A 16504-nucleotide genomic window follows, 5' to 3' on the forward strand; every position below is an offset into this window, starting at 1 on the left:
ACGATATTATACGACTATAATGCTATTTTGCCAGCAATTGGGTAACTGGCTTTTACTACTGTGTCGGGTCTGTCTCGGTGACCGACTGAGACTGCTGTTGTCCTCTACTCTGATCAAAACAGTGTTCCGCCTAGCGGATGATCGTGAATTGCAGCTTATTAAAAGTATTCATTCCGTGTCTTTTATGTATTTTTTTCACTTTTAAAATATCCTGCGGGCCTGATCGAACCTCCTTGGGGGGCCGTATGTTTGACGCAATTGCCCTGAAGAGAATACTGTATTAGATATCATCTTAAAAGAGAAAGAATTAACAATTGTCTTCTATCCACGAATATTATGGCACTCTTAATGATTAACCGACATTTTTTGGAATTAATGTTAATTTTTATTTATTTTATTAAATATTTGGGGGGGGGGGGGGGGATAAACCTGCCCCATGTTGACGAAATGCTTCTCTTTTGAACAATCTACATTTGATCACAACTGCAATACGTATTGGCATAGTCAAGTATCGGTAGTCTGTACCTGCAACTATTCAATTGTAATCACTGACATTTGTACTCAGCCCCCACAGCCCCTCAAAAAACTATCGGGTGCATCCCTATACTACAGACTGTGACAAACCGTATTGAAAGATATATTCAACTTCTTCAAATAACAAAATACACGTCTCCTTAGGGGCATTGTTACTATTATGTGTGAAAACTTCAGACGGAGACATCAATTTGTAGAGTGACGTCAGAAAAACAATTGGCAAGTGTATAAGACTTCAAGGAATTCGAACACAGGTGTCTCAACCACGGGTGTATGTGAATTGGGCAGAGATTTACATCTGCAGCATTACTCCTGGAAAAATGAACCTATAGTAAGCAACACAATTCAACTATGATGTTTTCCATCTTTAAAAAATCTCGCTATTCGTTTGTGTCCTTTATTTTTCGGCATTAAAATGTGTTATAAAAACCAGACTGGAGGTGTTAGTGTTTGTTAAGATTATTCGAGGCAGCTAATGCTGAATAATTGCTGCAAAAGTCTATTTGCGTCTGAGATGGCAAAAGTACTCACACTAAGTACACTTGCAGATACATGTGTAAATGTTTATTTTCAAACGTTCTGTCGTAAAACGTCAACCGAATGAAAATTAAGAAGTGATGCATTGCCTTTGATGGCAACGTTGCCCCCTCCAATAATGATGGTTTTGAAATTACTTTTGTCTCTTTCGTGCTTTTAATCCATTTGTTATTACGCCAAACACAGTCCACAGCGCAATTGCTTACGTAATTTTCGCCGCCATGTTGATTGTGACAATGGCATCTTAAAAGACGTATCAATCTTTTTACAGCCCAAGTCAGTTAACATAGAGGGGGAGTTACTATTATTTTAGAATATATTCATCCACTATCTTGACACAATTCTGAATACAATTGAATGCCTTTGTGTCTGACAATATAACCCATATGTACATCAGACTGAGTTCCTGCGGGCTGTGGAAGCAGTGGGGAACACAAGACGCAAGATAACGGAAGGGAAATCTTTAATTTGAGCTGCTTCGTCTAAATGTGTATTCTGGATCACTTAATGAAAAGTCCACAAATTTCAGGTTGAAATAATGACATTTTTCATAAAGCGAAAACGAAGACAAATTGACCTGTAGACGCTCTTTATTCAGAAAACTCACGTGACATCGTAATTTCAGGATTTTGCTTTTTCTGATGTGTGCGTGATTGTTGCGAAGTCCACAACACTGTTACTCAAATGACGTATATTGAAATCCACACGTGTGCAAACACTTTGTAATAATCTGATAAAAATCGCATTCTTTGTTTATGATACCTACGTGCTTATTATGCAAATATTACCGTGTGCGCGAAAGCGAGATTCGTCATCTGACACATCTAATATGGCAGACACGCTCTCGCATTCAAGCAGCCTTGATAGCGTTCTCTAGGGAAATAATATCCATGCGCGTTTGTGTGTATGGCTCCGTCTACGTCACCTGACCAACGGCGATCTGCTGCTTGGCTAAGGCTGCTTTAGTTCGCCGAAGTAAAGCTCAGCTTTACCGACTTTGTCATGCTCCCTCGATTTCTGCTTCTTTTGGCGGTGAACGCGCTCTGCGGGAAAGGCACAGCGGAGAGAAAACTGAAATATGTAACCGTGGTGAGTATATGTGGTCCTCTGTGTTGCAATTATTGTTACGTTCCAAATAGACTCGTTCGGCCAAGCGGATTCCAAAACTCATTCCAATACTGTATTGATATAATACCGTGTGCCTGAGCCCCAGACATGAAAAATATATCAGTATTGCGTGCGATAATTTAACGCAACGTGCGCATAAAATGCTAATTTGTAACCACTGTCCAGTAGTTAGTCTGGGACAATCAATAACGCGCACCTAAACGCACAAGCGATTCATTTGTGGCCATGAAGTAAAGTAACGTTTACACGAAATAACTCATTTGTGACTTAGTTTTGTCATTCAAACGTCATTCCTTTGAGCGCCTGCGTAAACAATTCAATGCGCCATGTCCTTAGTAACATGACTTTTTTACGTTTCAAACGTGTCTGGAACAGAAACGAAACGCACTGATTTTTTTTTAACCTTTTCTCATGTATGGAACCATTGGCTCATCCTGCACATTGAGGCCACACACAAAAAAAATGCCCCATGTCATGTCTGAATACTGTACATTGATCTAATCATGTACGCAATTCACTGCACAGCAATACATTGATAATACCTTCACCATCGTGACCGCCCCCTCTCCCCTTCGTTGTCCTTTAAAATTAGACAATTTTAATGTCATTCAACTTGGCTGCCCTTCTTCATAATGTGTGTGGGTTATTTAACGCTTCATAGCTTTGGTAATTACACTTGATGATGCGCTGCCAATGCGTTGGTATATTGTAATAACTTGAGCGACGTAGAATCTGTCATGTATGTGACAATTGAAATTGTTTTGGGGCCAGTCATAATTTGCCTTGTGGCATTAAGCATTTGACATGTCACAGTGTTACAAACAGAAGGCCCACTCAGTACAACGTACAGCTCGAGGTCTTAGCATTGATGTTTCCTCCCCGCTTCGAACAAAAGTTGTTTTGTTGGCCGTTGTTCTGGCGAAGAATTGAACTGATTTTGAAGTCACGTGTTTTTATTGATCTTTGATCTTACTCTGGGGAACACGGAGAAGGTCAAAGATCAGACAAGCGCAGCAGTAGCAACAGCACTATTTGGACTGTTTTCGACGGTGGGGTCGGTAATCTGTGATTGGTACTTAGGAGGGATGCGTTGATAATGTACTTATTTAAAGTACCGGTATTCATAACAATGCACCGATACTACACAACATCACTTGTCACTCCTGAGGAGATATTTTAATGTCAATGCAGGCGACAGCAGTTTTCGTGGCAGGCATCCACTTTGGAGCACAGTCTCCGTTTTTAATCACGTCATTTTTGTGGTTAGCACACAATGGGAATGTGCTATCCATGTTCCTGCTCGTTTATCAGTCAGCGTTTTTAATCACTTCATTTTTGTGGTTAGCACACAAAGGTAACGTGCTTACCATGTTCATGCTCTTTGTCAGTCTGCGTTTTTAATCCCTTCATTTTTGTGGTTTGCACACAACGGTAGCGTGCTATACATGTTCACGCTCGTTTCCTGCGAGAGATCTATCACACCGTGTAAAGTAAGCGGCTTGGCCGATGAATATTCAATTCTGTGCACCGTCATCCCCCATTATCAAAAGGCCAAGTCATGTTTGACTCCACTTATTATTATTGTTGTACCTTATGGGCCTCTCCTATACTAATTGGTTCATAATTAATTTTTTGGAATGACAAACTGCAGTACCAGGCTAGTCAAGTCAATTAAACAGTATTTATAGAGCACTTTCAAACAGCCATCGCTGCATACAAAGTGCTGTACATGGAGCGATTTAACATACACAATAAACAGACGAAATGGTAATAAGATTAAGAAAAGATTAAGAAAACCTTTATTAAGTCTCGCAATGGAGAAATTCCAGATTCACAGCAGCAAAGTTATGAAAGGAAGAAGTAGAACAACAAAAAAATAGGAGCTGCTGGAAAGGCAGCCACTCTCGCGGCGCCATTTTGAAGTCAAAAATAACAAAAATAACACAACACATAGGACAGAGACAGTCGTGCAATCTTCACCACTTTTCTGCATACACTTTGTTGTATGAAGCAGTTATAGATGAAAGAGGAGAGGATCAAAGTGTCCTTTCACCAGTGGATCAGAGACATCATGCTGAAAAATGTGCACACGTCTGCTACAAGCAAAGTTTTGAAAGCAAACACGAAGCTGTAGCGTCCAATGACGAAAAGAGATTAGTTCACTTCTCCTGTCCCACATAATCCGCTTCAAACTCCAAGCCGCGACTCCCAGCTCCAAATCCGCATCGGCACTCCGCGCCAACGCTCCTTTCTTCTCATCGTCGGCTCCTCAAGACCTCCATCCATCCAGCCGCAGACCGTTCAACAGCACCGATCTCTCCGCTGAACAAAGGCGGTAGAAAGCACCAAGCAGTAAAATCACGCTGAGTCGAACGCCAAAGAATACAAGTGGGTTTTGAGGAGGGCTTTAAAGATGGGCAGCGAGGAGGCTTGCCTCGGTGGGAGGTCATTCCAGAGAGAGGGACCAGCAACAGAAAAGGCTCGATCCCCTCTGAGCCTCAGTTTAGTTCTTGGTACTTCTAACAAAGACTGGTCCACAGACCTGAGGTGCCGGGCAGGTGTGTTGGGGCGGATGAGCTCATAGAGGTAAGGTGGCGCGAGATTATTTAGAGATTTGAAAACAAAGAGGAAGATCTTGAAAATAACTCTAAAAGGAATGGGGAGCCAATGAAGGGATGCCAGAGTAGGAGTTATATGCTCCCTCTTACGAGTACCAGTCAAGAGGCGAGCAGCGGCATTCTGGACCAGCTGAAGGCGCTTAATGGAGGACTGGCTGACTCCAAAGTACGGGGCATTGCAGTAATCGATCCGGGATGTGACAAAGGCATGGATTACTGTCTCAAAGTGTTCATGTGAGAGGAAAGGTTTTATTTTAGCCAGCTGTCTAAGGTGAAAGAAGCTGGATTTAACAACGGCACCAATTTGCCGATCGAGTTTGAAATCACTGTGCAGTTTCAGGCCCAAGTTTGAGACCGTTGATTTCAAATAAGGAGACAGGGGGCCCAAATCTACAGGATGGAATGTACAAGGGCCACTGGGACCAAACAATATCACCTCTGTCTTCTTTTCGTTGAATTTCAAGAAATTTTGTGCCATCCAGGTTTTGATTTCTTCCAGACAGGATCGGAGTGGCCTTAATGAGAAGGCGTCTTTCTTGCTCAGCGGGACATAGATCTGGCAGTCATCTGCATAGCAGTGGAAGGGAATACCATGTTTCCTTAAGATGGAACCCAATGGGAGAAGATACAGCGAGAATAGCAGAGGCCCCAGAATTGAGCCCTGTGGAACACCACATGACAGGGGAGCAGTGCGTGACTACACCAAAACTCGGCTGGTGACTGAAGGAATGAGGAAATAAACTCGAATGCGCGGCTCTGAAGGAGAGCAGAGAGAGTGAGAAACTCGAGGCTCATTGAGAAAAATCCGGTCCCTGTGGGTTTTTTTTGGGTCGGGGGGGCGAACAGGAGGCATGATAAAAGGTCATTTGCATGCAAATGTGTTTGCATACGTCAACATTCACTTACGCTGTTTCTTATAAGCGCACACACTCTTCTGCAGTTCTCTTTTTGGACCGGTCGATTGCTTTTGTTGACTTTTGATAAAAGTCAATAGATGTAAAATACAAATGAGGGTGGTGATTAAAAAAACACACAACCCGTGACCGATTTTCTTAGTAGTAGTAGCCATCAAAGCTTTTCAGATTGCTCAAAAATAGTTGAGAAAGTAGCAAAACATGTCACTACGTTGTCGCTGACATTTATTATTTTTTTTATCGCATCGATGCCACTACATGAAGAGGGAGGATTGAATGTTTTATTGGACAGATGGTGTCTTGTACAAATATGTTTTGCTCTGAGCCATTCAATGTTGGTGTTGGTGACGCACGACAGGAGTAAAACATGAGATTATACTGAAGACTGCTGATTAGAAATACCATATTTTACGGACTACAAGTCCCACTTTTTTTTAATAGGTTGGCTAGTCCTACAATTTATATTCTGGTGTGTCTTATACATGAAACAAAATATACTGCTTAAAAAAAAATAAAGGGTACAGTCAGACAGTACAATGTAACTCCAGGCGTTCCCTTTATTATTTTTTTGAGAGTTTATGTGAGGGGAGTTTGCGAGTCATGAATTCATTCATTCATTCATCTTCCGAGCCGCTTGGTCCTCACTAGGGTCGCGGGGGGTGCTGGAGCCTATCCCAGCTGTCTTCGGGCAGTAGGCGGGGGACAGCCTGAATCGGTTGCCAGCCAATCGCAGGGCACACAGAAACGAACAACCATTCGCACCCACACTCACACCTAGGGACAATTTAGAGCGTCCAATCAGCCTGCCACGCATGTTTTTGGAATGTGGGAGGAAACCGGAGCACCCGGAGAAAACCCACGCAGGCCCGGGGAGAACATGCAAACTCCACACAGGGAGGCCGGAGCTGGAATCGAACCCGGTACTTCTGCACTGTGAAGCCGAAGTCCTAACCACTAGACTACCGGGCCGCCCGTCATGAATTCAAGTGGAAGTAAAATATGGTTCTTTATGCTGTCGTTATGGTAAAAACGTTTATAATGATACATTTTAGTGGAGCCGAATAACCTTCATTGCGTCGGCCTGTTCATCCATCCGTCCATCCATCCATTTTCTGACCCGACTTATCCTCACAAGGGTTGCGTGAAACCGGATGCTTGTTTGTGTCTGTGTGCCCTGCGATGGGCTGGCAACCGGTTCAGGGTGTCCCCCGCCTACTGCCCTAAGACGGCTAGGATGGGCTCCGCGACCCATAAAGCGCTTCAGAAAATGGAAAATGAATGTTTTTGTGCTTTCTACCGTCTTTGTTATTCTTTTATTTATTTTTTTTAACGTGTGGCTTTTGTCGTGCAGTTGTTTCGACATGGGGACAGATCACCCGTCAAAGCCTATCCCACTGACCCGTACCAAGAGAGCGCCTGGCCTCAAGGCTTCGGACAGCTATCGCAGGTACAGTACCGTCAACATCAGTTGGGAAAACATGACATGGTCATTTGTTGTCTCTCTTCTGTAGGCAGAATGATTCCTTTTGTGACATTATTTTCGGTCATTGTCAATTGTCACTTTTTTAACTCATTCAATCGCAGCCATTTTCACTGGAGCAACGCCCTCAGTCCCAGCATTTTACTGGATTTTGACGGATCTTGCAAGGCCCACAAAAAAAAAAAAATTGGTACTAATGCTATATAAACATGGAGCCTACCAAAATAAAAGTTTGGACTCTCTTCTTTCAGCAGAAAAAAAAAGTTTGTTTCTTTTTCCATTATTCAGCAATCGGCATTACGAAACGATACAAAAAGTTTCACGAAAATGGCGATTCCTGGGCAAAAAAAACGGAGAAAAAAGAGCTTTTTTGTTAAAGCGTGCATTTAAAGCATGTGAGGCGCCACTGCCACCTACTGGTCGCTTTTTTTACATGATTTACATGAAAGATAAGATAAGATATCCTTTATTTGTCCCACACTGGGGAAATTTACAGCCTCTAGCAGCAAGAATGTAGGACGCAAAAAAAAAAGACCTAGACGTATAAGTACGTCCTTGGTAGGCGGGGCCTAATTTTAAAAAGACGTACAAGTACGTCTTGTGGAGTTAAAGAGTTAAGAAACTGTGCACAGGAAGCAATAGGTTAGATACAGATCTGAGACGCCGTGAAAATATTTGAAACTGCAAATCCAATGAATTTGATCCGAGTCGCGCTAACTGTTTGTGATGGCGCGCCGCGTGGTTTTTTGTTTGTTCTTTAGGAAGGGATGCGGCAGCACCTGGAGCTGGGCCAGTTTTTCAGGAAGCGATATGACGGCTTTCTTAATGAAAGCTATCTCAGACATGAGGTAAATGTTGGCACTTTTTCATCATGTCTGTCAACAGGCGCCAGGGTTTTCTTTTCCGCGCATGCTTTTCAGCCATTTCGGGTGCCAAGTGAGGTCACGCTGTCGCTCGGCGCCCGCAAGTACTCTCAAAAAGGTCTCTTGGGGTTACATGACCTACAATAATGTTTTTTTCCCCCCCCAATACAGTGGTACCTCAACTTACAAACATCTCTTCACATGAAATTTTCAAGTTACGAAATGTCTCAACAGGAAAATATCGCCTCTTGTTATGAAAGAAATGTCAAGATACGAAGGTAAAAATGCAGTGTGGCCCGCGAGTCGCAGCTCCGAGTTTCTTGAACGCAACATACTAAGAGCTGCTCTGCCATCGGCTATTACTTAGCATCATCCTGGCATCCCATTGGCTAAGATGGGTACGTGTCTATTTGTGTAGGTAGATGCGTTGAGGTCTTGAGTCTTCGTCATCCGCCCCTCGGGCCACGAGGCGTTCCGATAGTTTTACGTAAATGCGAATCACCCAGAGAAAGTGTTCACCGGTCGGGCGATCGCTCCCTATGCTGATATTTGCTTTAGACATTTTCAAAGGATTGTTAAAAGCCGGCGAAAGCAAACGGCCTCGGATCAGTTCTTGACAAAATGCCAGGCAAAAACTACCAAGAGGGAACATGAACTAAAGAGGGGAAAAAATCCAATGACAATGCAGTTAAAAGTTAAATGACGATATTTCATACTTTACTCGATTCTTGTTTTTTTACATTACAACTCTCATTTATTGTGCAGTAATCTTAATTGTAACATGTATTTGTTACGTATTTTGAGGCATTTGTATGTTTTAGAAAACATTTGTGTCTGAATTTTGGGGGGCTTGGGAACGGATTAGGGCATTTACATGGAAAACGCGTCTTGACTGACAAAATTTTCTCTTGACACCAAACATACTCATTTCGTAAGTAGTACTGTACTGATGAATACATTTTGGGAGGTGTTCAGTTTTTCAGCCCGTCTCATGACCCCACGCAAGAAAAGTCAATTCCAACCTTGAACTGCAACTTCCGTGTCCTCAGATCACCGTTCGGAGCACCGACTACGATCGGACCTTGATGAGCGCAGCGGCCAACCTTGCAGGTGACGCCACCCATTTCTTCTTCCCCTTCTTGGCCTGAATTCTCCCCCGAATGTGCTTCCGATTCAACGGTGACTCCCTCCTTGCAGGTCTTTACCCCCCCAGTGGTGAGCAGGTTTTCTCACCAAACATCATCTGGCAGCCCATCCCCGTGCACACAGTTCCGCAAAGTGAAGAGAAGGTAGCTGGGCAGCAGGATATGGCAACTCTTTGCGCGCTTTCGGCGATTCTCGACTTCTGCGAACATCTCTGTACGTTTTTCAGCTGCTGTCCTTCCCTCAGCGAGATTGCCCTCGCTTCGAAGAGCTCATGAATGAGACTAAACAAACGGAAGAATACCGGAACGTCACAGCCGCTAACCAGGTTATACCCCAACCCTCTCCTTTTCCCCTGCATTTGTCACATCATGAGACTAACTACACTGAAACTCCTCTACAATGAAAACACCCCCTAATGTGAAACAATTTTCATGCATGAAAGCAATTCCCACTTTTCTGTTCCCACTACGACAAAAGAAAATCCCCGTTCCGTTAGACGAAATCTTTTTCTCTGCTCTTGCCTCGCGACGAGATTTCACTACAACGAAAAAAAAAACGAGCCTTCCGAAAAAGTCTAATCCAACAGCGACCTCTACGGCTTCGTTTGGAAACGGCAACAGCAACCACCACAGTACTTTACACATGCGCAGTAGTTCAGGAAGTATTTGTCATTGTTAGTTTTAAGAACTTAGCATTGCCAAAATGGCTACAAAACGGACCTTTGGATGTCGAGCAGCGAAGATGAGAAGAGCTCTGACGCTGGAACAGAGGGGAAAAGTGATCAAAATGAAAGACGGAGGAAGCAAAATAAAAGACGTTATCTAAGAAATTGAGAAGTGTTGGGAAGCAAAAGAGTATCAATGACTTTTTAAAGCCAACAGACAAAATGGAGTGATCAATATAAAACAATTGTATGTTAATGTTAAACACTATCAAATAAGTGTATGCTCATATTTATGCACTATTTACAGTATTGGAATAACAAAGAGTAGACATACGTTTTGGTGTGTGTATGTATTTACATCTGAGATTAAATTTGCTACAGTGAAAAACCCCCTGTTGTGAAAAATGTCTTGCTGCAAACATGATTTCGTTGTAGAGGAGTTTCACTGTAATTGAAAGAGCATCTTTGTTTGGCAGGCGTGGGATTAAACAAGACTCTTTTGTTTTTCTTTCGCCCTAGGACGTATTGCGTCTGGTGCTGAATAAAACGGGACTGAAGACGATGAGTGTGGAATCTTCCTGGGGTGTGTACGACACCCTTTTCTGCGAGGTGAAGACGTCACATTTTCCTCTTTGGTTGTGTCGTTTTTGCAATGGCTTTCCCACTATTTAAAAAAAATATATAAAAATGTTTTTTTTTTTTTTAGTTACGTCATAACAAGTCAACTCCCGATTGGGTGACTCCCTCTGTCTGGGAAAAGCTTCACTTTCTGAAAGACTTTGCATTCCAGGTAAAAACTCTTTCTCTATTTTCTTGGATTTCAACCCGCTACGCCCAAAACTGTCAGTCATCCAAATGTGCTCTGATCTTCCTAGGCTTTATTTGGTCTCTACAAACAGCAGGAGAAGAGTCGGCTGCAGGGAGGTGTGTTAGCAGCCTGCTTCACGAAAAACTTTTTTTTTTTTTATTGTCTTACAAATATTTTTTAAAATGTGAGACTCAAACAAAAAAAATGTTAGTCTGATCGGACCGGTTTGTGTTACGCCCAGTCAAGACATCACATCACACAATAAACATGAGGCTCGGAGTCGTCACTCGTAACTGCCCGGCACCCAGAATGCCTGAAAATAAAAGTGTACCTTGACTTCAAAGTTATTGACACTTGTAGTTGAAGTAAACTGCCAAGGTAAACATAAAACTAAGAGAACAAACTACACAGTGTGTTTAAAACAAGCTCAAGTGTGACATGTTGTGCAAATCCTCAACCAAACCACTTGCTCCTTAAGTTGTCTGGCGACAGCGCCACTTTCAGGTCGCAGCATTGACTAGAATTGACTACAGTTGGGTCTCATGTCATTTTTTTTTAGTGCAGGAAAATGAACTTTGACCTTGTCCGTTTCCCTCTTTCAGGGATCCTGTTGGGTGAAATAGTGAAGAATCTTTCCCGGGTGGCTTTATCGAAGGGAAGGCAGCATTTGAAAATGATGATGCTTTCCGCGGTGAGATACAGCAGCTGCAACGTATACTAAATACTGCACTTTGAGAGTTGACTGCTGTAATTACATTGTCGTGCGCGCGTGTGTGTGTGTGTGTGTGTGTGTGCGCGCTCGTTACACAGCATGACAGCACTGTGGCAGCTCTGCAGGTCAGCTTGAATGTTTTCAACGGCAGACAACCACCGTATGCCTCCTGTCACATGATTGAGCTGTATTCGGATGATAACGGGTACACGCACACACACACACACACACACAAACACACACACACACACACTTTAGAATGAAAAACTTGTGAGGACTGGCCTAAATCTCCTCACTTGTCAAAAATGTCCTCACTACGTTGGTCTTATAATCACAGTGGTCCTCACAAGAATAGTCATACAAACACACACACACACACACACACACAGGAAGGAAGCACGTACACAGCAGCTGCCTCGTTGTCAGGCGGTGTTTTGCAATATTGAGCAGTGCCCAAGGCTCCAGACTTCACTTGTTTTGATTAAAAGCATCATCTGCCCCTCAAGCGTGGAGATAACTCATAGTATGATGAGGCAAGAGGCATTTGTCGCCTTGAATCGATCAACAAGTCGCAACACCGATAGCAATTGATTGGCTGACAACATGAGCGTAAAACTCGCCCCCAGACTGAGCCCCGAAGAGCATTTTCATCAGCTGAACTTTCCAACTGCCGACGAAAGAGCGTCTCGAGCCAAAGACCACGATGATGCGCATTTAGCATGCACGCACAAATCAAAGTGAGATGATACAAGAGCCAACAAACATGCAAGCTAGCACGTTCCATCGATGTGATAAGATAAGATAAGATAAGATATCTTTTATTTGTCCCACACTGGGGAAATTTACAGCCTCCAGCAGCAAGAATGTAGGTAGAAAGAAGAAAAAAAACAACAAACACTGTTCAATTAAAGGCAATATAAACACAAAATGGATAAATCGTAGTGCTATTTACAATTATCTTTCACATCATTTAATTATTATTATGATTATTATTTTTTATTCAGCAGTCGGTAGGAACGAGCGTCGGTGTATCTCCTTCTTGCAGAGCGGGTGTAACAGTCTCTGGCTGAAGGAGCTACCAAGTGCTGTCAGGGTGGGCAGGAGGGGGTGGGAGGGACTTTTAGCTTTTAGCTTAGTTAGCATCCTTCTGTTGCCCACCTCCTCCAGAGTCATGTCAGCAGTCTCACCGGGAACAGAATCTCAGCGGACAGTGCATTTCGGGCCTGACAAAATACACGCTTCCTATTTTCTCCAATCCAGATGGGGGGTGGGGGGGGGGGATAGTACCCATAACTGAAAGGCAATGATGCAAAGCGCCATGTCATCTGTCAACTTGCTCCCTCTAGTGGTTGGCCCCACCACATTTGCGTTCACTCTTCCAAGTACAATCCTGTACATCGACCACTCGCCCAAAGCTGATATAATTCCAGAAACCACTGACTGGCGCTTTGTGTGCCCCCCCCCCCCCCCCCCCCCCCCAGGTCTCTGACGGTGTCCATGTTTTACCGGAACGACAGCACGGTTGAGCCTTATGCACTACAGCTGCCAGGCTGCTCCCTGGACTGCCCCTTGGAGGAATTTGTGAAAATTACAAAGCCGTCGATTTCTGAGGACAGACAAAAGGAGTGCCAGTTGCCTTCAAGTGGGAGGAATCAAGGTGAGCGTTGAGCTCGCCAACACCGCAATAACCACCGGTGACGAAGGCACCGGCGTCAAATATCTGTTGTCCACGCCTCATGCGGTTTGGCTCATGTTCACTTTTCTTTGGTTGCCTTTTGCTGAACCAAAACCGCCTTCAGACATTGATGTGCTCGTTTTCTAAACTGAAATCGATGAGCTGCAATCTCGACATCGCTCCGCTTATTAAGATCTTTTCCATGTGGCATTTTCTTTGTTAGATGATTAATCAGATGCTACCTGGCCGACTGCGACAGAACTGGACCGTATACGATCGACGACTAACACCAGCACGCCTGCCGGACAACCTTCGTGTGCGCACACTAACTCGCTTCAACATCAAACGTGCGACACTTATCGGCATTATCAGGAAAACACTTTGAGGCACCACACGCACACAGTACTGCTCTTTTCTTCTCCCCCGTTGATCCACAAACAAAATAGCACAATGGAAACATGAAGCTGTGATAGCTAATTATTCATTCATTCATTCATCTTCCGTACCGCTTGATCCTCACTAGGGTCGCGGGGGGTGCTGGAGCCCATCCCAGCCGTCTCCGGGCAGTAGGCGGGGGACACCCTGAATCGGTTGCCAGCCAATCGCAGGGCACACATAGACGAACAACCATTCGAACTCACACTCACACTCACACCTAGGGACAATTTAGAGTGTTCAATCAGCCTGCCATGCATGTTTTTGGAATGTGGGAGGAAACCGGAGCACCCGGAGAAAACCCACGCAGGCCCGGGGAGAACATGCAAACTCCACACAGGGAGGCCGGAGCTGGAATCGAACCCGGTACCTCTGCACCGTGAAGCCACGTGCTAACCACTGGACTACCGGGCCGCCCCATAGCTAATTAAAAAAAGATTTTTACTTTATTTTCCATGTTTTGGAGATATTTTCCTTTTTTAAGTTGGCTCAAGAAAATCTTGCGCAATACTGACTTTACCGTGTGTTGTAATTTATAGCTATGACGTTTCAGGAAGAAAAAAAAGCCACCTGTTGCTGAACCCAATTCAGAAATATTACCAAGTATGACAACATTACATAATATGTCGTTGTACAGTAATCCCTCGTTTATCGCGGTCAATGGCGATCAAAACCACCCGCGATAAACGAAAATCCTTGAAGTACCGACAAATAAACGGACATTCATTGAAAAAAATGCCCGCGTGGGCCTTTGCGCTTGAGCAGAGTGCGCGCGCGCACACACACACACACGCGCACACGCACACACACACAGGCTAGCGATCCCAAAGGCGCAGCCGACGTGCTTATGATTAGTCAATTAAGGATCATTAGACAATTAACATGGACTAGACCTGCTTTTGTTCTTCTAAGCGTCCTCTCTCTCTTTCTCTCTCACTCTCTCTCTCTCAATCTCGCTCTCACACACACACAGACACGAGCGCACACACTAGCAGCATCGTAAACAACACTGGCGACACTGATAAAACAAGATAAACAGCCAATCAACATGGCTTTACATCTTCTCAGCCGCCCCCTCACCCCACATGTACTGTGTTTGTTGCTCTATGTGACTCACTACGTACTGTCATATGCTTGTGCAGGAGTTTTTTTTTTTTTGCCTCACTCAAATTATCCTCAAAATGAGGGTAGTTTGAGCGTGGGTTTTTTTCTCCCTCTCTCCCTCCCCTGTGGTTTCTTTCTGACCTTTGGGTTGAGTGAACGCTGGCACGTTTTGGCTGCCGCAGCTCAATCCGTATTGTTTTGTGTTTTTTGTTATTGTAAAGTGTCCTTGGGTGTCTTGAAAGGCGCTTGTAAATAAAATGTTTTATTATTATTATATTATTACTGTTGTTTTGCTGACTTTCACTGCTTCTCGCGGGACCGTTTGCGGACTTTTTGCAGACTTCAAAAAAAAAAAAAAATGTTTGAAAAAATCCGCGATGCACCGAAGCCGCGATAAACGAACCGCGAAATAGCGAGGGATCACTGTACTATGATGACAACCAGATGTGCTGGAGGGGAAAAAAAACGGATTCAAAATCTGCACAAAAAATATATATCTTGTAAAGTTGACTGACTAAAAGAGCAGAAGGGAAAGTAGAAGGGAAAACACGGTGCAGCAACACACGAAGACCAACAATAGAAACAACACTCACATGAATATATTCTTTATCCTCTGCACTTACTGTGGTTGTCTTATTCATTTATCGCCTGGGACAGATGAATGTGGTGTCCATTCTTTTTGACAAGGAAAGATTTGAGATATGATTGTTTTGCATTACAAGAGCCACACAAAATATATATATATTTTTTTCCTTCCCCGCCCCTCAGAGGTGATCATCACTCTGGCAGTGTTTGGCTGCCTGTTGCTGGTCCTCATCGTGGTCCTCTTCCTGGCCATGATTCGCCACAAGGAGCCGTTGGGCAACCAGGGATATCACCAGATCAGCCGCGAGGGGGCCGACGAGTCCTGACCAAAGTCCAAGGCCCTCCTTTGCAGACTACCCAGCAGCTCCTCGTCGCCGGACAGGAGCCAAGATGATGCCGCTGATGAACTTTGACCTTTTCTGGAGCTTCATCTCATCTGGTTTTTAAATCACTGGTCAGGTTTTACCGTCCCCTACCCCCCGTTTTTTTTTTAAATGAGTACCAAGTTTGGCGCTAGAGAAAGTTTTAAAAGCTTTCATGATGACAAAAACATGGAGCGACATGAACGGGTTTCTAGCATGTAACATTTCTTTTTTTGTGGCTGTGTTTTTATTTGTTCAGTGTTATGAGTATTTGGTGCAATTATTTGAACATAAAGAATGTTGGGCTGTTTTGTTTGTTTGTTTTTATCTAGAGAGGTTACTTTTGCTTAGCAAATGGGTTGTTCGAATTTTGTGAATCGTTAAGTCGTTGGGGTCAAATTGGGCCAAACAACCATCATGCCTTCTTCAATCATCGCCATCGGTGAATCTTTTGTCGTTCTCTTTTTCAAATCTTGAGGCTGTGCTTATTTTTCGAAGCCGGGGCATGACCGAGTTTGCGATCCTGACTTAACTTTTCCACTTCCTCAAATGATTTGATTTCATCAGCAAAGTCACCGACTTGTTTTTCTCAAGTCAGCCGAAAGAGACTCTTTGACGCCCCGTGCGAGACACCGCAAAGTCTTTCAATGCCGACTCTCAAGATTCGTTTTGTTTACATTACTGCGCTCGGTACGGTTTGAATGATTTTAAATTGCAAGCTCCGTGACGAACAATGAGGACGAGCCACGCCAGGAAAATATTTCTATGCCGACGTCATGAATGTTTTGTTTAGAGTACTGCAATTGGCGCAGTTTTGTTTTGTTAAGCTCACGCTCCCAAGTACACGATCACGATGAACGAGTTTTGCTCTGTGGTGGTTTGTTTTCAAGCAGATGATTAAATGACTCGGTACTTTTGTCTCTGTACGCTTGTCAATTT

At 43.7% G+C, this 16504-nt stretch overlaps 1 protein-coding gene across 1 annotated transcript; it reads left to right on the top strand.

The window, feature by feature from the left end:
- Nucleotides 1-1960: 1960 nt before the first annotated feature.
- Nucleotides 1961-16489, top strand: acp2 (acid phosphatase 2, lysosomal). The gene is made up of 13 exons (XM_052059261.1): nt 1961-2160; nt 7083-7178; nt 7973-8059; nt 9124-9184; nt 9272-9363; nt 9447-9545; nt 10404-10493; nt 10591-10674; nt 10760-10808; nt 11295-11383; nt 11503-11609; nt 12886-13061; nt 15387-16489. The coding sequence occupies exons 1-13, from the start codon at nt 2074-2076 to the stop codon at nt 15527-15529; spliced, it is 1260 nt and encodes a 419-aa protein (XP_051915221.1). The 5' UTR covers nt 1961-2073; the 3' UTR covers nt 15530-16489.
- Nucleotides 16490-16504: the final 15 nt, after the last annotated feature.

The sequence above is a fragment of the Hippocampus zosterae genome, chromosome 2 (genome assembly GCF_025434085.1).
Source record: "Hippocampus zosterae strain Florida chromosome 2, ASM2543408v3, whole genome shotgun sequence".
In the NCBI taxonomy this organism is placed as follows: domain Eukaryota; kingdom Metazoa; phylum Chordata; class Actinopteri; order Syngnathiformes; family Syngnathidae; genus Hippocampus; species Hippocampus zosterae.

Excerpts from the sequence above, each read along its gene's own strand:
- acp2 (XM_052059261.1), top strand. The coding sequence starts at position 2,074 with ATGCTCCCTCGATTTCTGCTTCTTTTGGCGGTGAACGCGCTCTGCGGG. Across the intron at positions 10,494-10,590 it reads ACGACACCCTTTTCTGCGAG|TTACGTCATAACAAGTCAAC; the intron begins GTGAAGACGTCA and ends TTTTTTTTTTAG. Across the intron at positions 10,675-10,759 it reads TGAAAGACTTTGCATTCCAG|GCTTTATTTGGTCTCTACAA; the intron begins GTAAAAACTCTT and ends TGATCTTCCTAG.